The sequence below is a fragment of the Anopheles coustani genome, chromosome 2 (genome assembly GCF_943734705.1).
Source record: "Anopheles coustani chromosome 2, idAnoCousDA_361_x.2, whole genome shotgun sequence".
In the NCBI taxonomy this organism is placed as follows: domain Eukaryota; kingdom Metazoa; phylum Arthropoda; class Insecta; order Diptera; family Culicidae; genus Anopheles; species Anopheles coustani.
In genome coordinates, this window is record NC_071289.1 from 39,032,268 (window position 1) to 39,056,018 (window position 23,751).

At 45.7% G+C, this 23,751-nt stretch overlaps 1 protein-coding gene across 4 annotated transcripts in view; it reads left to right on the forward strand.

Moving 5' to 3' along the window:
• LOC131261866 (phospholipid-transporting ATPase VD) overlaps positions 1-23,751 on the forward strand; it is a 48,872-nt gene that overhangs the window by 8,243 nt on the left and 16,878 nt on the right. For 2 of the 4 annotated variants that reach the window (XM_058263711.1, XM_058263714.1), the window contains exons 2-3: positions 7,509-7,787; positions 8,022-9,148. In XM_058263711.1, the coding sequence (XP_058119694.1) occupies positions 8,073-9,148 (1,076 nt within the window). In that variant the 5' untranslated portion in view covers positions 7,509-7,787; positions 8,022-8,072. The remainder of the gene's footprint in view (positions 1-7,508; positions 7,788-8,021; positions 9,149-23,751) is intronic. The other 2 variants (XM_058263712.1, XM_058263713.1) reach the window with 2 other exon arrangements.

Consider the following 23,751-nt stretch of genomic DNA (forward strand, 5'->3'; position numbering starts at 1 on the left):
ATTTCGAAAAATTAACTTTACTTTTGGAAACTCACCAAAGCTTCCAGAAAATATCTGTTTGATACTCTCGGGAGATATTCTCTACTCTTCAATGAAATAATTTTGTTGTGTTTTCAATACAAATGACTGTATTCAAGGGTTGAAAATGTTATGGTATTGAATATGTTTTAGAACAAGCTATTTTTGTTTCGAAAAATTACCTTAATTTTTGGAAAAAACCACAATATTTTAACATAATTTCTCGTCAAAAACACAGTGACTTAGGACCGGGTGCTTTTTTGGTTTAAAAGAGTTTCCTTAAACCAAAAAAGCACCCGGTCCTAAGTCACTGTGTCCCGCCTTCAAGATGCCAAAGCCTTCAAGCTGAAGTTGTTGCTCGCCGATGTATGTGTGGTTAGGTTTTTGTTTTTTTTTGTGTTTTACATTCACGTGAAAGGTGAAGGTGCGCCAACACAACAAAACCACCGACACGACACCCCACAGCGTTGGATTCGCTTTCTTGCGCCTTCACTTCACGGCGCCTTTGGATACTAATTCATATTTCTGCTCATTGCTCAAGACACAACCGCCGGGACCGCAAGTCAGTAAGAGAAATAGAGTGAGAGAGGGGGATGAGGTTGAGCAGAAATCACAATGACAAACGGATTCCGTCCGTCCGACGGTGGTGAGTCTGTTGTTTCCGTGTGTATTTTATTTCTCCCCGAGACGTCCCGCTAAAGGCCAACATGACGACATTTATTTGGCAATGTGGAGCCGAGCATACACCCCGTTGTCCTTACCCCTTCGGGTCGGGTGAAATCATATGTTTTTACACACCCTTAGCCCGATCGAACACGTATACCCGCGCACCCCCCTCCTGCTCCCAGGGAAGACATACACAATGACTCGATCGAACCAGAGGCACTGAAAAGACGCAGAAGGACACGGAGGCCACGGAGGGGACGGATCCATGCAAACGTCTTGCATTTTTTGTGTGCGCCGCGTCTTGGCACCTTTTCGCCATGGAAGGAGAAGTTTAATCCGCATCTCGGCACCAACACTGCGTTACAGCTGCGTCGACGGCACACGACCACCAGCATGAGGCGCAACGCTTCGCTTCATTCATCGCATGCTCTCGAACAGATGTTGCTACTCGGCTAAGGATTACTTCCGACGCAAGGGAAAGAATGGAGGATGGGCCCAAGAATGGTGGGAGAGAATGTCCGACCGAATCAACCGGCGCACACCACGAAACAACAGCCACCCACCAACCCCACGTTGCTGCATGGCGGTTTGGCAGTCGATCAACTTCCGCGTGCTCTTCGCATCTTCGCTCGGACGATCATCCTTTCCCCTTGCTACCACTTCCTGAGAAGCGCGGATGATGATGATGATGGTCGTGCGTGCGCCGACACGCAAAGACGTTGCTAGGTGTTTTCTTTCTCTTCCGTTGGTCGTCGGGAGTCAAAAAAAAAAAAACAACAGTGTTTGGCCCACTTTTACTTTCACCATTTCGTGTGGCACGATTCGGAACTGACCAGAACTTCGGCTAATGCCTTTTCTCTGTTGTGTGGAAATTCTGCAATGTCGAATGCCTCTATTCCCCGGGTCGTGTGGAAAAATGAGGTCAAACATATGCAAAACACTCGCGCTATGCTGTGTAGATGGTTCCCATTTTCCATCTTCCCCTTTCCCCCCCTGCATGGGAAATGGGTTTATGCATTTGGTCAGCGGTCGGAGGTCCGCTAGAAGATGGCGAAGAAAACGCTTCCGAAGCATTCATCATCAATGCAATGTCGCGACGCAACATTGGACTGGTGAAGGGAAAAATAGAAAATAAATTAACCAAGCGGCGGGTGGAAAACTGAAAAAGGGTCGCCCCAGTTCGTGCTATGCCAACCTATGCAGTGTGTGTTTGTGTGTGTGTGGCGCTCCGGCCGTTAGAAACTGGGTCAGTCAGCGCTCCACCGTCCGGTGGGAGTTATGTTGGCTGGGCAAAAATATCACCGTGGTGGCGCTAACGCTGCGTACGTTGTGGCAAAGGTAGCTGGAACTTTGCGGTAGTGTTAGTAAGTAAGTAGTGGCTAGCGGCAATAGCAGCAGAAGGAGTAGTAAAAACAATTCCGGTTGCCGGTGGAGGAGCACACCCGGGGAGCCGATGGAGGAGTTCGGTTCGTGAAGATTTCTTGTTTGCCTGCCATGCTGTTGATGTGTGGCTTTGGCTTTGTGGAAACCCGGTGGACGGGTGGGGTGAGGCGGACTGAGGGATGGAAGGGCGGGATGGCATACTGTGAGCTGACGTGTTGGTGTTGTCCAAGATGCAGCTGGCCCGTTTCTGGTGTTTGCAGCCAGATTGCATCGTTTTTTTCCATGCTTGCTACTCGTCCGTCAGCCGTTCTTCAGAAAAAAAGCTGATGGTGGGAACGTGTCATGTTTGTCCGTCGGCTCTCAAGGCAGGGAAAAAAGAACCTTATCTCACTCTGTCCATGTGGCATTCCTACTATTTCCAATTAGTTTCACCTTACAAGGGCTTGGGTGTAGATTTTTCAAAGAAAATGAAATTTGTCGTGATAAATTTTCGCGACTGATGTTCTGCATATTCTGTTCGAGTTTGTTTACTCCTTTGTGTTAGAAAATTTATTTACACTTTTTCTTTTGCTTTTCTTGAAAGGTTGAACCCTTAGTACTTATGCACTTTGAAAGTATATTAAAACTGTTCAAAAAGGACGTACGGAAAGCAACTACACTTAGGTTAATACAAAAACAAAGAAATCAAATATGTCGGAGTAGAAAACAAGTAATAATATGATTTTAAAATTGGACAATCTGCAATGTGTGTTGCCTTAAAAATCTTACCTTAAAATATGAGGAATTATTTGCGAAAGCACAAATAGAAAAGAATAACACAACACTAACTGATCGGGCGAAATGGTTAATGTTTTGGATTTGACTCTGAGCAAAAACTAGAAATTAGGACTACTGGACATAATAAGGACTACTGCATTTATCTAGAATCAAAGAAGTTCATCTCTGATCCTTGTTTTGATGGAATTTTTGGATGGAAGACGAGTTTTAAACTTGAACGGCTTGATGAAAATCATGTGAATATTATTCTTTCCACAGAATAGATTCTCAGACATTTATAAATACGAAATGGTCAATGGAATGGAAGAAAAAGTGCTGGATTTGAACTGAGACATAATGACCGGATAAAAAAAACCACTGAAAGATCAATATTGTAACTAATCTATTAACAATTTTAGGGTGGTTCTTTTGAACTCCCTGATGTTTCATGTTTTGACGAGCTTTAATTTTAGTTTTGTTATTACTTTCGATTTTCAGCCCAAACATCATTAAATAGTTTGTCAAATGTACCATGATTTATTATTGATTTAAAAAAATGTTTTTTAAAAGAGCATTATTTGACAGTTTGCACCAAGTTTTCCGAAGATCTTTTAATGATCCAATCTTTCATGTCTCATATTTTCCGTACCGAAGTTTAAGGGAAAAAAAGTTAGTTGGTTAATACGATGTTGATCACACACAACGATTCAGCTGAAGTTTAGCAAGCTATCTTGACTAATTAAAGGCCATCTAAATCTAATTTTATTTAACAACAATCGTTCAACGATCCGCTGCCACCGCCGTGAGTAGATAATATGCAAAACCAAAAACATGCCGTTTCCAACGTGTCCAACCTTGGACCACCGCGAACAATCGTAGGAAGCCAAATTAAATTTGCCACGGCGCGGCCGTTGCCGTTTGGTGGCTTTCCGTCCCGGGAGGGGCCAACGTTCAATGGCACGGTTTTGCTAAATTCACGTTTTTAGTATGACGCAAACCCCACTGTTGACTGTGTGGCAGCCCTTGGTACCCTTTCCCCCCCGCAGTGTAAAGCCAGTGACCCTGGGAGGGGTGTAGGAGCATGGGGAAGCACAAGAAGCTACCAGCACGTCCACGGAAGACGGGAAGAAAATTCCAGCAGCACAGCGTTCCGACACGGTTTCGGCGTGAGTTTGAGGCGAGAAGCCAAAAGGAAGGCGAAACGTCATCGCTTTCCCAAAGCCAAAGGCCTACCAAAACTGCCCGTCTGGGCTGAAGAGGTTCGCGACAACAATAAGCCACCAGCGACTTTTTGCCAGCGACGCAGCCAACCATCATCAGCAAGAAGAGTTAAGCAATTTGCACGAACCGCTTGATTTTCCGCGGCGTTCAGCGGTCCCTTTCCGAGGTAACCGAGTGTTTCGTGGAACTCGCGGTGTGAGTAAGCCCGATCGGTTTGGTTTGGGCCAACGCTGAGTGAACACGAGTTTTACGACTGTAGTTGTTACTCATTCTTGAGAATGAAAATTAATCATAAATATTACAATCTTCTATCTTTTCAAATGCAATATTTTCTGTTTTGGTTTGATGGATAATTTATCACATTTTATCATCAAACAATTGCTACTTGCGAAGCATTAAAACTTACAATGAATTCACTACATTTCTTATTTGTTCACTGGAGGCCTTCCACAATGGGATAACTGGCGGACTGTTCGATAAATATTATTGAAGCGTTTAATGAATGTCTAATAATTGCCCGAAAAACTGTTATGGTCGAAGAATTAACTCAATCGTTGTTATTGAAAAATTTAGAAAAAGGTTTCAACTGTTGCTATTTGTCACTAAATTTCAACATTTGTGAATTCATACTGGTACAGGTGTGTTATAATTTTAGGGTATATTGAAATGCTTAAATTAACTGATTATAAATTCAATGATTATGATGAATGAAAATAAAAATAAAGATGTCATTACATATTTTCCACACAACATACACATGGTATAAAAAAAACTTTAAGGTTGCAGCTGTCTTGATATGTTAATTTTATAAATAAACTCTTTAAGAAAATCCATCGCACAGTTTGCTGATAATCCATTCGTAAATTATATCAAAAACCGGTTTGTCCACCCGCTGTCCTACTGTGGACGGATTAGTTCACAGTTTGTAGTAGTAGTTTCGTGTTTGTTCGCCACATCCACATGGTCTCAGTCTTTGGGTAGGCTGTTCGATCTGGCCACCTCTCGATCGTGAGGCTGTCATTTCGCTCGGAACCGGTTTCCTTCTTCCCAGCAAGTAATTGCCCACCGGCAACGGACTCCTACCGCCCGGTGGCCTTGGCTTGCGTCAACATTGGTGCAGCGGATTGGAAATTACTGCCGCCCGCCCGGCCGGGCTCCTGTCATTTTGCTTCCTTTGCATCCATTGGCAGGATGGATGAGTAATTCGATGATGGGACGAAAATTGATTTCATGTTCTAATAAATAAAAATCAAAGAAAATCAACAAAAACTGTTGGCAGAGAAAGGCACGGTAGGCACTTTCTCGATGGTAGCGTCCCACATTGTCGCCCATTGGCGTTTGTGGCAGTTCGTCCGTCACCCCCGGTTGTCGGTGGTTCGTCGTTGATCGTCAGATTGTGCGCCAATTTACAGCTAACCATGACCACCAGGGGTGGGCCTGCGGGGTACGCTGCAGCAAAGGGGTGGTGATGAAGTGAAACGGCGGCCAAAAATCCGCGGCAGGAGAGACTGTACTAAATCCATCACATTTTCGGCCGTGCGGCCAGCGAATCGGGTTTCTTTAATTCCTTTTTTTTACGGTTTGCTCTCTGCAATGTCCATTTTTCTTCCACCAGCGTTGTTTGTCCAACGCGTTGACCAACTAAGCTGTTTTTATACGTGTGTTTTTTTTTGCCTCACATTATTCGGCGTTGCCGAATGTATTGGGTGGCGTTTGCGATGTTCCACTTTTGCTCGCCACAACCCCGCGGGTGAAAACAGAAAACCCTCTGGAATGACGACAACCTCCCGCGAGCGTAAGGTTCACGTTGGGTGTGCGACGAACGGGGTTGGGACAAGTAGTGAAACGCAAACGGAAAGAGTGACCGAGCTATGCGTCCAGGGAGTTTTATACTAACGCCAATGTTGGGATTATTTAATGTTTTTGTGAAGCGCTGGCGAATGTTTCGTTCGTTTCGACAGCCGTTCTTTTGGAGGAAATTGGGAAAATCGATCATTTCCAACAGCGTTCGATTGGGAAAGTGGGCATGGGAGAAACTTTTGCTTTTTAGTTGAAGCTCCGGCTTCAGCAGGAAAGAAAACAGACGCTCCAGTTTGGGCAACAGATGGTTTAGTTCGATAAATGAAAAGCATTTCATGGGCAGCTCGGGCGGGTTTGTCTTAACAAAGAATTTTGCAACGTAATCGAACGATGGTGAAAAGAAAATGCCCTGTAATGTTAATGGCGTTCTACACCTATTTTCCCATTTCTACCGGTATGCAGTGGAATGCTTGTCTTGAGACACTTTTGCGATCATGCGATCATGAAGTCTCATTGATTTTAGTATGATTTAGGTTAATATTTTCTGTCATTTTTTTAGTTTGACAACGTAAAATTGTTTTTTTTTTTGCAGGAAGTGTGTCCATCCTCTTTTGCATTTTTGCTTGTTGTAACAGTTGTATTTATCGATTGAGTTTGATTCTTTGATGATTGTGTACATTTGTTGAAAGAGTCTTTATTACGTATGAATATATAGAAAAAAAAAATTATCTATGACTGCACTTTTGTATCGTCTTTCAATAAATTTGAATCTTTCACGCGACATCCATTCGAATTTATCCATGAAATTTTCGAGATTCATAAATCTTAATAACAATGATCGAGCTAGAATAAAATAGTTAATTTTCATGATTCGTTAAATATTCGGTAATTAGCAACATGGTACTGTCTACCGAAACAAAAAAAGGGCCTGTGGTTGAAACAAAAAAAATACCAATCCTCATATTAATCTACATTTGGAGTGCATATTAATTCATTTGCTCTGGATAAACATGAATGAATCTAGAATCTGAATTACCCAACTTTAAGAGCCTTCAAGATAATCGTTGGGGTCAAAAATCTTGCAACCATTTGGTGCATTCTACATAGTTTTGTTTAGTTATTTAAAAATATAATAATTTTTGCCAAATAGAAGTCTATTTTGTTTACGTTTTTCCGCATTGTATTGTATTTTGTGTTCATGTCTTGCTTAGTTTGTAGTATGAGATATTTCGTAGGGTCAGGACGATATGCCAAATGGTATGAAATGGTTAGGTGTAAATATGAGCCAGTAGGAAGACGGGAATCCAGACCGGGGCCTCATTTACCCTTTTACCGAAAAATGCAATGTTTTCCAAGTCTTTTGTCGTTTTCTCAATTTCAAATGTTAGTATCATTTGATCGTGGCCAGATCGTCAAACGCTCAACGAATATTGTTAAATCACGTCAAAGCAAAGCAGAAAATCGCATAACGCTGTCATTTACGAGTAACTACACCTTTCGTGGATGATTTCAACGCCTTCGGCGGCGATATTAAACCCCTCTTTAATTTCGATTGGAAGTAGTTGATGCTTCTAATGTCTCGCCGCACGCCAACCGTGCGTCGGTACTTCATAAGCACTTGCACGCTTTTTAATGTTTACGTATCTCTTCTTCTTCCTTTGCAGCGATCGCGGGAAAGCGGGTTCACAGGTTAGCAGGAAAGGTATCAATCAGCCAGTGACGTCCCACGTGGCACAACAATGCCGTTGATGCAGCTTACCAATTGAGATTACCAAGGTACCGAGGCGAGGTAGAGCCCCCTTTGCGAGTGTGTAAAGTGTGACCGGGTTATCGTCGCTATCGTGCGGTGAAAAGGGCCGCCCTGTGATCCGTGGGTGGTTTTTCCCGATTTATCATATTACGCCATTGCGGGGCGAAATGCGAAGTGTGCTCGTTTGGCCGCAGTGAGTGGTAGGAAAAAAAGGCGAATAAAAAAAGAGCGGCGGTGGGCACCAACTCCAAGGGTTGTACCCCGTTCCCAGTTGTGGGGAAAGCAAAGTGGTGCGGTGCTGTTGTAACGGCGAAACCTCGATGACGCATCGTTATATGCGGAGGGCGGGCCACGATTAAAGGGCGTGCGTGCGTGCGTGCGTGCGTGCGTTCGGGCGAGCGAAAGTGAAAGTGTTCTTCTTTCTCAGGGTTCATCTAAATGGTGCTTTTCGTCGCCGGAGGAGGAAGCAGCAGCAGCAATGACGCAAGCGAAGGAGCTAGAGCTATCGAAGGATGTGGCGCCGGCGGGCGACGGTGGGGGCGGTCTCGGCACCGGCTTCCATAATCATCCGCTCCATCCCGCGCCGGTTTCCGCCACCCCGCACCGGAGTCACCCGCTGGAGGCGCACGGTGGCCATACGACGTACGTGTTTCCGGGCTCCTCGTCCCAGCTGGGAACGGCGGCGGGTGGAGGGACCACGGTCTCCCAGGCGGTGCAGGCGGCGCAGCTGATCGGCGGGGGGCCGACGGTCGGCTCGACGAACTCCACAACGACCGGTCGGATATTGCTGGAGTACCCGCGAACGACCGGCGGTGGCCATTCCCGTTCCGTCAGCCACGGCGAGGGCTCGCTCGGAGGAATGGTGGGTAGCGGCGGGGCGGCCGGACGCCCGTCGGCCCTCAAGTCAGCCGTCAAGGGTGGTCACCAGCGGGCCCTCTCCCAGGGCCAAATCATGGACGCACCTTCGGCGGCGACGCGCGGACACAGTCGCGTCGGCTCGAAGACGGACTTTATCCTTCCGCCGGGCCACAAGGAGCAGCCGGAGCCGCGCGACACGGCCGCACCACTGTCGGCCGGCTCGATCAAGGGCCACTCCCGCCAGGCGTCCCGCTCCGAGTCGATCTACACGCTGCGCCGGGCGAACAAACCGCCCTGGTGGAAGCGGCTGGTCTACTGCCGCACGGCCAGCGCCAAGCTCGAGGACCGGGGCTACCGGATAGTGGTACCGAACCACACCGTCCCCCCGAAGACCCCCAAGCGGGACCACCCGAACGGGCGACTGTGCGGCAACAAGATCCGCACCACCAAGTACACGCTGCTGTCGTTCGTTCCGAAGAATCTGCTCGAGCAGTTCCACCGGATCGCGAACCTGTACTTCATCTTCATCGTGCTGCTGAACTGGTTCCCGCAGATCAACGCGTTCGGCAAGGAGATCGCCATGATACCGGTGCTGTTCGTGCTCGGCGTCACCGCCATCAAGGACCTGTTCGAGGACCGGCGGCGCAAGGCGTCCGACAAGCGGATCAACAACTCCACCTGCCGCGTCTACAACGGGTAAGTTTGCTTCGAACCGTGATCGGTTTCCCCCTTGCCCACAGCGCGCTCGTCTCGATAAGAAACGATAAGTGGCCGCTGGCGAAGCTGGAGCGAACGATATGGAAGTCTATAAAATGGGTTATTTTATCGTTACCGCTTCACAACATCACTGACTTCCTGCTTTCCAGCGCACGTCATTCGAACGTCTTTTTCTCCCGTATCATCATCGGCTTGTTGGGTGTCGCTTTTTTACTTTCGGGGACCCGAAATCAAGTGCGCAAATTTACGCCGCTAAGCCTGCGCTTCGATACCAGCGTCGGGACTGGGTCTCTCTCTCAACACCAGGAATCGCATGCGGGTAATCAATGTTTTATCGTCGCGCACGTCCCCGCGTGCTCCCTCTGGGGTCCGTCCCGATTAGTTGCGGCTGTGGTAAATAAATTTCTTATTTGCGGGGACTCTCTGCCGTGTCGTATTATTTTCAAAGCGTTTTACCACTCTCTTTAATCGTGCCGCGATAAGAACGGTAACGAATGAGTTACGCGCTGTAAACGACCGAACACGGAGTTCCGGATTTGCGAAAACCCGTGTTTATTTCTCCAGCCGGTTAACTGTGGTCCGGAAAATCGGGATGAAACGAATGTGTTTACAAACATTGCTGCCAACAGCATTTCCTCGCGCCTTTGCTTCGAGCGACTGATTTTCACAATTTCACACCACACTTAGCACAAGAAAATGCTGCCAAGAAAGGCGTGATTTTTCTCCCAACACACAGGCGTCACAAGGTTAGATAAATTGTGTAATGTGGTTGTGCATCGCATTTTGACTTTCTTCTTACTAATTTATTTGATAAAGGATGCTCTAAGGACAAATCATAATTTTCAATGGCCAACTTATAACGACAGGTTGTTTTATGTTAAACGGATTTCAAACGATTGCAACTTTCACTTAGCAGCATCTGTTAATCGTTCATTTCACTCATGTGAAACCCAGCTTAGCATGTTTAAGTGCAAAATAAACCAGCAATTTATTACAATAAACAAGCAGAGCTAGAAATTTATTTCACAGCAATGAAATTTGTTTGACAACATGCTCAACATACAGCTTTGAAATCAGTCAACAGTATTAAACCATTTAAAATGATCGTTAAACGAAATAAACAATTTATTGATTGTGATTTAAGTTTCCTCGCAAGATTGACGACGCTAAATGAGTATTAGTATTAATGTTAGAGATGAAATAATATAGCTCATTTACAATTCTTCACAGTTTGTGTACCCGCTCATCATTGCCAGTTTAACAGTTAACGTTAATTTGTTGTGAGTCTTGTATGCATGTACTGAGTTTTGAAACTTTCATACAACTGAAATTTAAACGAATGAATGAAAGTCATGTTCTCACCGAATATTATCGTTAATTGAACTAATGAGCTAGTTTACTTATCCTACGACCAGAGATGGTTATGATCTCCTAAAAATTACGGATAGTTAAATTACGCCCCGCTGCTTGGGTTCTAAATGTAATGTTTTTTTCACTCAGGCTTTTTAACTCGAATAAAATATTACTTCCATCTAATCAAAATGGAAGCTCGTGATATAATGGTACGAGTAAAAATGGTCTGGAACGTGAACAAAAATGAAGAGAGAACCCTAAAAGAACCGATTCGTGATCGTTCAAAATTTCAATTGATCTTGAAAGAGCACAAGACCGAAACGAAAAACAGTTCTCGATAAGTTCTGGCACTAGGGCACTAGTTTTTAAATTATCTATTTCCTTTAAAAAAAAGCCAGCGCGGAAAAGGCTAGGAATGCATAACAAAACAAATATTACGTTTTGAAGTAAAATGAAAACAAATATTATGTTAGTAACTTTTATAAGTTATCAACTTCATTTGATTGCTTATTTCTTTAATCAAGTAATGTTAGAAAAGGCTTAAGATAGCGCAAAGTTTAGGCTTTTTTTTCTTGACGTAACGGCCTTCATTGGTCATGCCTGCCTGTTAGTGGCTTACGAGACGTACAAGGGAGGGTACGGTCTGGGATTCGACGCTACCTCGGCTCGGCTGTCGCGGACCCTCCAAAGTTTATTTTAATTTGCCGAAGATTCTTCTACCATAGATAGATTAAACCAACTTTAGCTTGATGTACTTGCGTTTATATAATTTCATAATGTTCAATTACTTAAAACGCTTTTGGGCATCTAAGTGCAGCAATGTTCTTTGTTACTGAAGACACGTAAGCGGTAACGTTGGTTTCTTTCTTCGAAGTAATTTGCGTGTGAATCAGTAGCCGTGATTGATTTGTTGTGGACTATAGTTAGACGGTACTTACTCTTCATTTCACAGTTCATCAAACATGAGTCATTAATAGATCCTGGAAATAGGCCACCGGCACTTTTCAATCCCGCCGTAGAACTGCGAGTGTGAAGGGTTTAGAAGAAGTCGATTGCTGTAAAGAATAAAGTCATGTTGGCGTATCTTATGAGCACTACCAAAGTGTCAAACAAAAAGCATTTTGAAAGTTTTTCCTAATGTCGTTCTTCGGGTGCCCTTCGAGACCGTCTTGAACAGGCTCAACCTTCAGCTTCCCCTACCACCTTCCCCTACACTCCTGCTCGTATGGATGTTTTATTGGCAAACACGTGACATATCGCTGGTGGACGCGATGTCGAGCCAATGTTGCGAAGGGGCCAGCAAAACTTGCCCATGAGAGTTTGCCCGCAGCCAAAGCCGTGGTGGCCGCATTTTATCGGACAGAAAAATCCCTTGCGAACGGGCTCGCAGCTGTTTAAATGCCATGTGCTAAAACGCCGTCTCTAGAGTGGTCCATTGCCAAACTGAACACTTAGTTCGAGCCGATAGCGCGTCATCGACAGCCGTCGAGTGCCTGCCAGTGTTTGTATGTATGTCTGCGGCATATTCGTATGCTGGTGGTGATGATGATGATGTTATGTTGTATTATTGTTTCTGAACTCTCTCTCATTCGCTCCAACGTCGTTCGTTGCCACTTTCAAAACCGAGTTGTTTGGACAAGTTGTTTTAGCTCCACTACTCTGCCGCGCCACCTCAACACTAGAAGACGTCACGTCTTGGGGAGCCCCCCCCTCCTTTGAGCGGTCTCGAGTGCTTGGGTCGCGTTTTGGCCGTGGCATGTCCACGTGTCCACGTGGTTCGGTTGGACGTATGGGTCGCTGATAGCGAAGACAAATTATCATAAGCACTGCACACAAAGAAACACATGGTGATGCATCGAGTGCAGCATATACAACCGGGGCTGGTACATCGGAAAGCCTGTCCCAGTCACGCCCGTGTCGTGGCCGAGTGGAAAGGGAATTGTTCCGCTGCACACACGTCGTTGCAAGCCGTGCTTGGGTTGACGCTGGCTGCGCAGCGCTGTTCCGCCCATTCTGCTACATAATTAGAGATTGTTTGCGCCTTACTCATCGCAACGGAATTGCGTCAAATCAAACACTTGATAAAAGCGTGCAAATGTGGATATTCCCACAGCAACGTGCTATGCTCGTTAATCAGCTAACATTGACACGCTTAACACATTTATGATTTGCAAAAGTGCATTTCCTTTGGAACATAACATAACGCTACGTATAACTGTTGTTTATTATACATAGTAGAGAAGAAAACTAACTAAAAGAAAATCAGAACAAACAATAAACTAAACATGCTAAAAAACAGGGTGCAATGGATAGATTGCCAATTGTTTGAAATAAAGTCGGGTGAAATGATTTGTTTTCATCAAAAGGTTGACAAGAAATATTTTTCATGATATGTTCAGCGACATTGCAATATGAAACAACAAAGAGGATTAATTATAGATATCGGTGACTATATACAACAAATTTTGTAAAGCAAATAATTCTACAACGCCGATTTGATAACACACACTTAAGATGATACATATCACCAGTTGTTTGTAGGGTTCATGTTATGCCGAACTGGAAGCACTTAATAGCACTTAGAGCAGCACATAAAGCAATATTAATTGATATATGGCCGCTCTTAAATTTTGTTCAAACGGTGTTCCATCAATCAACTTTAAACCAATTGTCGCATTTTTAACTTGATAAAGTTTGCAATTTGTCCTAAAATTATTCGCTTTATAAAGACTATGCATTTTACACGACATACACCAAATTTCCAGTGATCGTAAGAAAAATTGTTTACGTTGAAAATTATAATGTTTGCGGTTACCTATAAATATGCAGTTCTACGATACAAGGGATTGAAGTTCAAAGAGTTTGAAAACAACACAAAACGGTGCCCAAAACATAGCCGTCACGTTCGTAAGACATGTATTAGAAATTTTTTAATTTGCCATTCCGGCACTGTCATCCTTTTTGGTCCTGGTCCGCTTCAGAGGGTGCTCACGTGTCGACGACCTCGGTTTTATTGGCCAGCGGGGCAGCGGCATAAATAATAAATGAGTATGCGCTGTTTTCTGGTGTTTTTTTTCATTATGTTGTGTAGAAGGAAAGCGTGAACGACGAAAGGATTTTTCATGCTCCAAGTGGTTTTTGTCGTGTCCATTTGCAAGAAAAGTAGGTTTGGATTATCGATTGCTGGAAAGAGATTTTCAACCCCTTCGCTCCTGGCCATCGTCTGTGTTTTCCTCGGTCCAGCCCTCCCTCCTTGGCTCGTGGATTCTTTCAAGTCGGCGCTGGGTTGCGAAATGAAAATGAAAACGTTTTGTGCCAATTGAAACACTTGCGTGTGACGAAAGGGGACGTTTCACAAATAGAACGCTAATGCCGCGCAATCACCATATGAATGCCTCGGGCCCGCGGAAGAAGGGGGTCACGACTCATATGGCAGAAACCATCCGCGCACCATAATTAGCGTTTGCTCATTTTCCCGCCACCGTTTTCCGTTCTGACACGACGACGAGAGCTGGTGGTTGGCACATCCGCCATTTTTCGACCGCCGGCTTTGGTCGGGAAGTGTGAATCTCTGCAAGTGTCAGCCGACAGATGGACGAAACCGAAAAAGCAGCAGCAAAATAAGAACAAACTGCCCACAACGTTGCGTAACGACGCAGCACAAAAAAAAAGAGCAGTTAGTTTCGCGCCATGTTTTCCCTATTGACATTGCCTTTGCGACCGCGTTACGCGAGGCGACATTGTTATTATTTATACTTCTTGGCCAGTTGTGCCGGACGGTGCAAATTTGTGGCCATTTTTCCCCGTCACACGCGTGACCTTTACTCGCCACGGATTGTGCCACGTTCGCGCAGAGTGCTGGCCGAGCGCAACCGGTGGAGGCAAGTAAACATCGAGCTTTAAACTAGATTTTTGGACCCGCTTCTCCACGTACCGGACGAAAGCGGACGTGGTCGTGTGTGTCGTATGCCAAAGTCAAGCTAACTGGCCAAAGTCAAGCCAAGCCGTGCGAGGAATAGCAGGGAAGGTTTGCTTTGCTCGGCCACATTCGAATCCCCTCACGGGACAACATACCCTAGAATGATATATTACTTCTTCGTGGACGCGCGTTATCGATCCAGAATGGACAAACCTTGCGGAGGGAAGGAAAGGGGACGGAGGAACGGGTTGCCCGACAGGAAAGGCGGGCAAAACAACACGGCTTGATATTGACCGATAGCAGCAAACAGAATTTGATGGACACTTGAAGTCGACCGGGGGTGGAATTCGATTCCGGAAAGTACCCTCTTCCCGGCCCTGAACCTCCAGCTTCACCCCCACCCCAACACCCCCGCGGCAGCCCTGGCCGTGTTATCATCGAGCGCAAATCAGCTTCACCGTGTCGTGTTAACGTGGCCACGACAAGTTGGTTGGTTGGTGCGCTGCCGAACACAAAAGCATGAAAATGCAATTTTGCCGGTCGAGCCTTTTATTGCATTGCCTTATTTTTACTTCCATCGGACCATCGCACACCGATTCGGATTGTCACCAACGATCCACAAGCGGGTGGAAGGAGGCTCGGGATTGCCCGAATCCGTACACGTCGCGCGTTATCAGCGCAACCCTGGGCTCGTTTTATCGGGCGATTAGACAAAATTGGTACCAATGAGCCGATGTTGTTGAAAAACCCCTCTGTTTCATATCCGGCACCTGCTTTAGGCTGACCCGTTAAGGGGGTGGGGTTGGGGTTAAGGTTGGCTTAAATATAGCAGCATGATTTATTTCACGAGATTATCGGTATGCGCGGGATAGCATGAGAATTAGTACACATTTTCCGCTAAAAGGCTTAAGATAAACTGATTTGAAGAAGGTGTAAAACAGTTGGGGTAAGAAAGGAGAATTTAAAGTTATTGAACAATAAAACAATCTAGTGTATTTGTTCCGTGTTGCAACTATCATAAAAAGCGAGGATAATTTCGCTTTCTTCATACACTTTTTTATACTTTCTCTGACCCTGAACCTTTTGGAAAATTTCAGTTCTACTATGTTACATTTTTAGAATGTCAATGTGAGTTGGTTAAAAAGATTAACATTTCCTTGTTTTTTTTTTTCAAATAATCGCATATATGTAAAAAAACCATCTTATCAAAACGGGAAACAGATATCAAATATGTTATCTGAAACATCAAATGTAATGCCCATTGGTTGTAATCTAGAGGTAATTGTTTTTTACCATGCTGCTGAGTTTCGGCTACAACGGTTGCATTTTTGCACTGATGACGTGGCGTATCAAAACAATGTATGATGTTTACAATCATTTTAAAGCAATTATAATGGTGTGACTACATTAAGCGTACCATACCAAAAAACTGGTACGGTCCAGGTGTCAAAAACCGATTTTTCTGTCAGAATTGAGCAATGCAAGTGTAGTCACAAAACTTCTTACTCTAACCATATGATTTGTCCTGCTCACCTTATATATTCAAACTGAATCCAGCAGTTTATGGTTACAGATGGTGATTACAGGCAAATAAAAACAATAAGATTCGTTTTAACACATTAGAAGAGATGAGAATAATTGTATCAACGGATTGAATGCCGTATAACTTCTTTCAAAACGAAATAGTTGTTGGATTTTAAGAACTATGACCAACAGAGCGGGTAGAAATTTTAAGCAAATTCATCGTATCAATTATTATAAAAGAAGAAAAACGATGAAAAGAGAACGAGTATTTTTGTTTGTTAACACCTGGTTTGAACGACAGTTGCAGCGCATTATTTTCATCCATGGAGTAAAATTGTCATGTTTCATCAATATTATAGTATGAAAAAATAATAATAACAGTTTTAAATTCCATCATGATTCTAAAATATACTATTTTTTCTATCAATTAACTTTTTGGAGATGCTCTTCGCAAATTAACTGATAACTGCTCGACAAGTTCTTACCAATATGAAAAGTCGAGCACACCATCGTCAGCCAACCCAGAAGTTCTTGGTTGCAGTTGGTATGGTACGCTGTAGCTAGACCGTACCAAGTGTTTGGTATGGTACGCCTAATGTAGTCACGCCATAAGGCTTTATATTAGTGATGAGAATTACGACTCTTTTTAGATTCGAATCTTTAAGTCACTCTTTTGTGATTTACTACGTGTAAAATTAGTTATTAGTCGTCGCAGAGATTTAAATCCTTTATGGGATTTCGAAACCCAAAAGAGTGATTGAGGGGGTAAAATAGTTGCTAGTCCTTACAGAGATTTCCAAGAAGATATTCGAATCTCAAATATGGATAGGAGGATAAGAGGTTATTTGTAAGGTATAGGTGTAAGGTATAGCATTATGGTGGTCATTTAGGACTACTGTTACGCTCTGTAAAAATTCAAACTAACAAATAACAAAAGCATACAAAAAAACAAATAGAAAAAACTATACGTTAGGATTTAAATCAATAATTCTACGGTAAGATACGACTCTTTCACTCATTCATATTTAGTACGCACTACTTTACATACTGCACATCAATTGAGCTATTAAATATAAAATACACGATTGCGTTGGAATTGGACACAGATTTACAAATTTGATGGTTTCCTGTCTTTTCCAATGATATTTTATGTTCCATTTTAGGTTAAGGCAAAATGTTCTTTAAAGAACAACACATATGTGGTACAGAATCAGTACAGTGACCCTTTTATTTATTACCGAAAAAAAATCTTTGCATGGTTTACAATTTGTTTGTTTATGTCAGCAATATTCTGATAAAAGTTTAATGAGTTTGATTTAACTCATTATTTATCTAAACGCTCTCGTCTCGTCACTCCACCAAGCGCTTTCGTTTAAATCCACCTAGGTAACTCTGCCTCTCGGGAGGATAATACGCGCGACCCAAATCGCAATCTAACTCTTCAGGCAGGTGTTGAAGTTTGCCTCGGCCGTTACCAATTGCGCAGACAGCTCCGCCCCTTTCAGTGTCACGCAGAGCTGGGAACGGTTCAGGACAGCATTCAGGTTCGATACGAGCTGGGCGTACGTCGAGAACGAGCTGGCGAGGGCCGGTTGCAGGGTGTCGAGCTCTTGGCTAGACGTTTTCTGCAGAGAGGTACAAGAAAAAGCTACATGAAATAGATTCTGAATTGAGGCAGAACTCATCGGTACTCACGGCGGAAAGCTTGGCGAAAGCGAAGCGTCTCGCGCTGACCTCGCTGGTACTGGTGACACCGTACAGCGCATCGTTCCAGAGCTTGACGTAGGCGAGCCGGTCCTTCACCAGCGCCTCGATCGACTGCTGCAGGGCGCGCAGAACCGATTCCACCTGACCGCCGGTACTGGAAATGCAGCCTCCCAGTGCCGGCGCCAAGTTGGAAGCGAGCAGCTGTACGTACGGGCTGATGTGCTCGATGGCACAGGAGCGCCCCTGGGTGGGAACGGTCGGGATGCGGCGCATCACGTTGTCCAGCACGCGGTAGGTGATGAAGAGCTGGTTCTGCGCCTCGTTCAGCACCGTATCGGTGGCGGTGTTCACGACCAGCGGCAGCCGCTCGTCGACGTTCGGCTGCAGGATATCGTACGTAGCGGAGAATTGCGCTCCGAATGGTTCGGTGATCGCCCGGATGTTGGCCGCCCCGGCACCGATCACGTCGTCGGTGTACGTGGCAAGCTTTGCGTTGAACGCTCGTACAGCGTTAGTGACGGTGGACTTCGATTCACCGAATTTCCGGTTAAAGTCGGCCGTTACTCGCGTCAGCGTGGAGTACAGGTTCGTCAGGCTACCGTCGATGTTGTTGAACGCTTGCGACAGACTGGCGACGTAGGACGCCATCAGCGCATCGGCGTCGGTCAGCGTGTCCGCCGTCTCGAGCAGTTTCCCTGCCGTCACCTTCACCTCGCTCTGGAGTGCATCGAGAGCTCCGACGATGGTGGCGATCTGGAACTTGGTCAGCTTTTCGAACACTGCCATCGCGGTCAGTGGCGTGGAGAACCCGTTGGCGATGGCACGCTGGAACGTCACGAGCGTCCCGTTGATGTCGCCCAAGATGGTCAGCATGGAGTTGCGCGAGTCACTCAGCTGAGCGCCGATCGCTGGCGAGAACGAGGTGATCAGGTCCGTGGCGTTCGCCGCTATGGAGTTCGCTCCGAGGGCACTGACAGCCTGCACATACGCCACACCCAGCTTCCCGAAGACGTCCGCCGGCGGGTCGGTAGTGTTTCCGGCAGCCCAGCCGATCCGATCGGTGAAGGCCGCCACACGCGACACCAACACACCGTACAGCTGCAGAACGGCTCCGGCCGTCACGTTTTGCGCGGCGATGGTAAAGGGAAGTCGGTTGGAGAAGCTGTCCAATGGTTGCCGCGACGGTTCCAGTGCCAACCCCACCGCCTTGGCCGACACGGTAATGTCCCCTTCCGTCTGGAAGCCACCCTGCACCGAGAGGCCGAAAAAGGGTGAACAGCTACCGGGCTACAAGGGAAAAACCGGGGGAGGACACGTTAAGACCACGGTTTGCCAAATTTAAATGTCACCCGATGTGACATTTTGGGCAGGAAAGCAAGAAAGCTTTCCCTAATCCCCTGCGCCTTACCTGCAGGGACATCAATAACTGGCACACGAGCGCCAACCCGCCGAGCGGCTTCCACCGGGGAAGAAGAAAATTCATACCGTTTGCACCAAAAACACGTCGAATAATAAATTACAACGCCGGACGACACAGCAGTAGCAGCACCGTCTCTATTCGTTAGTTCCGTTCGGGATCGATCGTTTTCCACTACTAAATCGCCTATCGCCCGTTCGGCAGACGCCAACGTAGCGGTTGGGTACTGGTTGGGCCAAGGCAATACACACTGCCGCTGTCTGTTTTAACTGCAGGCCAAGGAAAAAGTGTCACACTTACGACATCGGATAATGTTTTTCTTTTGTGTGTTTCGGCCGCGGGTTTCGGGTACGGTTCCGTTCCATCGCGTCAGAATTGTTTTCTCAGCTGGCCAGGTAATGCGCCGAAGACGACCCAAGATGAAGAAGAGGAAAGCAACCTCGTTTTGTGGCGCCTTTCGTGGCAGGTCCCATCTAGCGACGTCCTCCCGGGGGGCTTTAGTCGAGAAGTTGTGCGACGAAAATGAGGTTGTTAAAATTCTCTCTGATTGTGGCATCGGTGCTTGTAAGTAGGCAGACGGTAGAGATCTGGTGATACGATGTGGCGGCATGTGGCGTGGTGTGGCGATTGTCGGTCCTAAAAATGTTCGTGCGATTAATATCCAGGCCTTGCGCTCAGCGTAAAAGAGCAACGGAAGTAATATATGAAGTGATACCGTAATTTGTATTCGAGGCTCCTATACTACTTAATTGTATATACGTGTAATATTAGGATGAACCGATCAAATCCTTACTTTCTAAAGAGCTCGATCTTCTCGCATACATACACTCCCAGATAGTCCATGACAATTCTTTAAGAGGGATAAGTAAATGTATTCCATTTATTGATTGGCCCTTCGAACCTCGACACTATTGTTTAGATATTTGCGTTAGAAATCGAGATATTTGGTCTGAAAAGCCATTAGGAAAGCGTCAGAATTGAGTTCAACTCCTTCGGAAGTAGACATAGAACCACTGGAAAGTTAGTGTGGTTCCATTATATGTTAAAAAAAATCAGGCCGTATGTTTCAAACTATTCGTTTTGTATCTAAAACTGGATCTTCTATCCCACGAGTCGTGGTTTTTAAATGTTATAAGTTTTTATATATGCCTCAAATTCCCAGAATTCCCTGTCCATGATCAATGAAGGCATATGTTCTGGTTATTTAAGAAGCTAGTCGATGGGCAATCATAGTAATAACTTAAAGGGTAAAGAATTATAAAAGAATGAGTCTTCTTAAGCGAATCACTTGGTTAAGGCGTTCATTTCAAATGTCCGATTATAAATAGTGAACTACGTTTTGCAATGTACCTCAACAAACCATTCCCGATCCGATGGGCCGGAACTTCTGCTTCTTGAGCCACCTTGCCACTGCCATTTCGTTGCCAAATCTGTTGGGTTACCCTTCGGGAAACTGATTGTCCCTTAGGTGACGTCCTCTTTCAGGGGCTGCGATGCGCTGTTCGGAGTGGAGGTCACGCCGAACGTTCCCGAGGCGACGATAATAACGAACGCTTGCTCGAAACTGGTGGCCGTTGCGCAACAGATTATTGGCGCGGTGACCAGCGTACAGGATCTGTCCTACGCCACGCGGCAGCTGCAGAATGGTGCCACGGCGCTGGTCACCTCCGTCCCACAAACCTACAACGGCCTAATAGCGATCGCGAACGCGCTCAACACGGCCACCAATGCCAACAGTGGCAACCTGACCGTGCTATTTGATAATCTGCAAGCCCCACTGACGGCGTTCGGTGATGCATCGTTCGAGGTACGGTTCGGGGTCTGGTTGCGGCAGCTCAACCCGACTGCCCTGCCCGACTTCTCCAACGTGACGCTAATTCTGGCCGCGATGGGCACGTTCTACAGGGATGTACTTGCCCCGGCTGTGAAGCAATTCACTGCCACCCGCATTTCCCAGGCCACGTTCTACAACGCCGTCTCGAAAGATCAGATCAACACGTTCGCGCAGGGAGTGGCCGGGATGGCGCGCTACCAGGAGACGGTCGTACTGCCCTTCATCACCAGCGTCGCCGGTGGGTACCGGGCGGTGAGCGAGAAGCAGACGCAGTTCCTCAGCAGCACCGACCAGGCGTTCCAAAGCGCGGACGGTGCACTCACGTCGGTGTACACGCGCTACAACGATCTGGGAAAGACGTTCCACTCGGCGTCCATCGAAATGCTGTCGACGATTGGTACGGCCGCAACCCAGTTCACCCGCCGGCTGAGCGAATTCACCGACCTGTACCTGGGCGGTTCGGCGGCCGACTACACCAAGGGAGGCATGTACGAGGACTACCAGCGCAACGTCACGGAGCAGACGCGCAAGGTGGAGCGCCGGATCGAGCTGGCACGCGATAATGCCACCGACAATCCGCTGGCCAGTCTCGGCACCGCGCTCCAGATCGGTTCCAGTGCCGTCACCCAGTCGCTGCAGATTCTCCTCCAACGGTCCACCGACAGCGCCAAGGTGTCCTGCATCGGGCAGGCCCTCAACCGGTTCACCAACGACTTCAGCAACCTACTGCGTAACGCCTTCTCGGCATGCGTGTCTAGCGGCGAGTACGACCACTCCGCTCCGTCTATCGCCGCCACGGGCACGGTCAGAGACGTCCAGAACGACGTCCTGCAGTACTTCCAGCAGCTGAACAATGCCATCAGTGGCCTGTCCAACTCTAGCCCGGTCAGCGCTCGGCTTCAGGCCGACAGGTACCTCACTGCGGTAGGTGACTGGGACGCCCGATCCCCCAATGGTTCCCATTCTCTGACCTCTGACTTTCTCGTTCCGACAGTACTTCAGCCGTACGTTCGGCATCATGAGCACCATCCTGCAGCAGCTGGTCAACATGAGCACCGAGCTCGACGTCGGCTACGACCTGCTGATCGGCCGATCGCGCTACTGTCTGGCGGTGAACGTGGCCGTCGCGGACCGGATGTCGGTCGATCTGGCGATGGCGGTCAGCGCGTGCTAATCAGCGTGTCAATAAGGGTGAATGTGCCAAAAACGTGTACGTTCGGGGGGAGGAGGATCGTTGCTGCCTATCACCGCGGTGGGTCGCACGTGATGTCGCCGGCTCGGAGGCTTACTTTAATCAGCGGCGTGTTCTCACTTGTTGTCGTTTTGCTCCACCTCCGACCATTATTCGATAGGCAAATAAAGTCAAACAGTTTCCTATGAAAAAAGCACGCGACCGTGCGTAGTCCTGTGGACGCTTAGCAAAGGTTTTTTTTCAGTTCAGCAAAGAATGAATATTCACGCGATATCTGATATGATTCTTCGTGATTTTGGCGTTTTGATTTTTAGTGTATATGGATAAAAAGTTCTTACATACAGTGTAAGGTTGGGTATTGTGGTTATAAAATTCATAGTTATACTTCTTCTTATGTGCGAACGCCCTGACTTCCACTAGTTCTCCCTTGGTCAGATACACAGAGCTATTATACGTTTCGAAACTGTATCGAACGCGAGCGCTCGCCTCGAATCGAGATTGGATTGGTATTATAACATTCGATTCGAGTCGACAAAGCTCGTTGGCAGTTGTCAAAATCACATGGTCATTACAGATTTTTACGTTAAATGTGAAAAAATCGTTTGTTATTACTAGAGTTTCGTGATAAAATTTATATAAAATGATACTACCCTCCCTGTAATGTGCGTAGATCGCACGCACGAACCAATCATCGCTCCAAAAGTAATAATAACAATCAAATCTAATTATCGAAACGTCGTCAAAGGTTTATTCAGAACATTCAGTGGAACACCTTTATACACTTTACATACACCTTGATAATTATCGAATTCTTATTTGGTAATACCAAACATCGAATCACGAACGTAAATCTCGAACATCCGGTTCTCGGAATAGGACAGACAGTTAGATACTGATTCGAACAACTGGTCTTGGTTTCGAAATTTACTTTCTTTTCGTAAATTTTCCGATTGGTTATTTTAACACTATAAATTCTGGACACCTTTTTTACTGGATAGCCTATATTAAACCCACATTTTTCGCTTGAAGAATGTGCAATTTGAATAGTCCCTTGAAATGATTTTTTACAGTTAATACATCAAAATAATCACTATGCTTTTTTTTTATTAAATTGATATCCACTTGTTGTTTAAGAGACATTATTAAGGCAATTAAAATCGAAAATAAAATATGCATAATCTGATTATTTGAAAGTAGTAAGTAGTATTGAAAAGACTATAATTGCACAGAACTTTTAGAACTGGTTGATTCGTTAAAACGAAATAGTATTTTTATTTTAAAATTTTGCAATTTTCGTAAAAAAATAGTTTTGTTTTCGTAACAATTGCATATTCGAACTTGTTTTAGAGAAGCTGTTAAAGCATCTTCATTCGCAATCTGTAAGAAGCAGCTTATGTAATATTCTTTACCCTCCCTTCACTTCTGTAATATTAGTTTTTCAACTAAATTATTTATCCGTTTGTTTAACGACATAAAACTTTGGTCTTGAAGCAAATTACTATTTACATACATGCCCAATGGTTCCGATGCGTCTACGTGATTACGCCACCTTCACAGCACGCTCGGGACGGGAACTTCCATTGAAAAACTTGACTTTGAAAAGTAATCATGGGCCGATTCATAGCTTTCCTTCCAT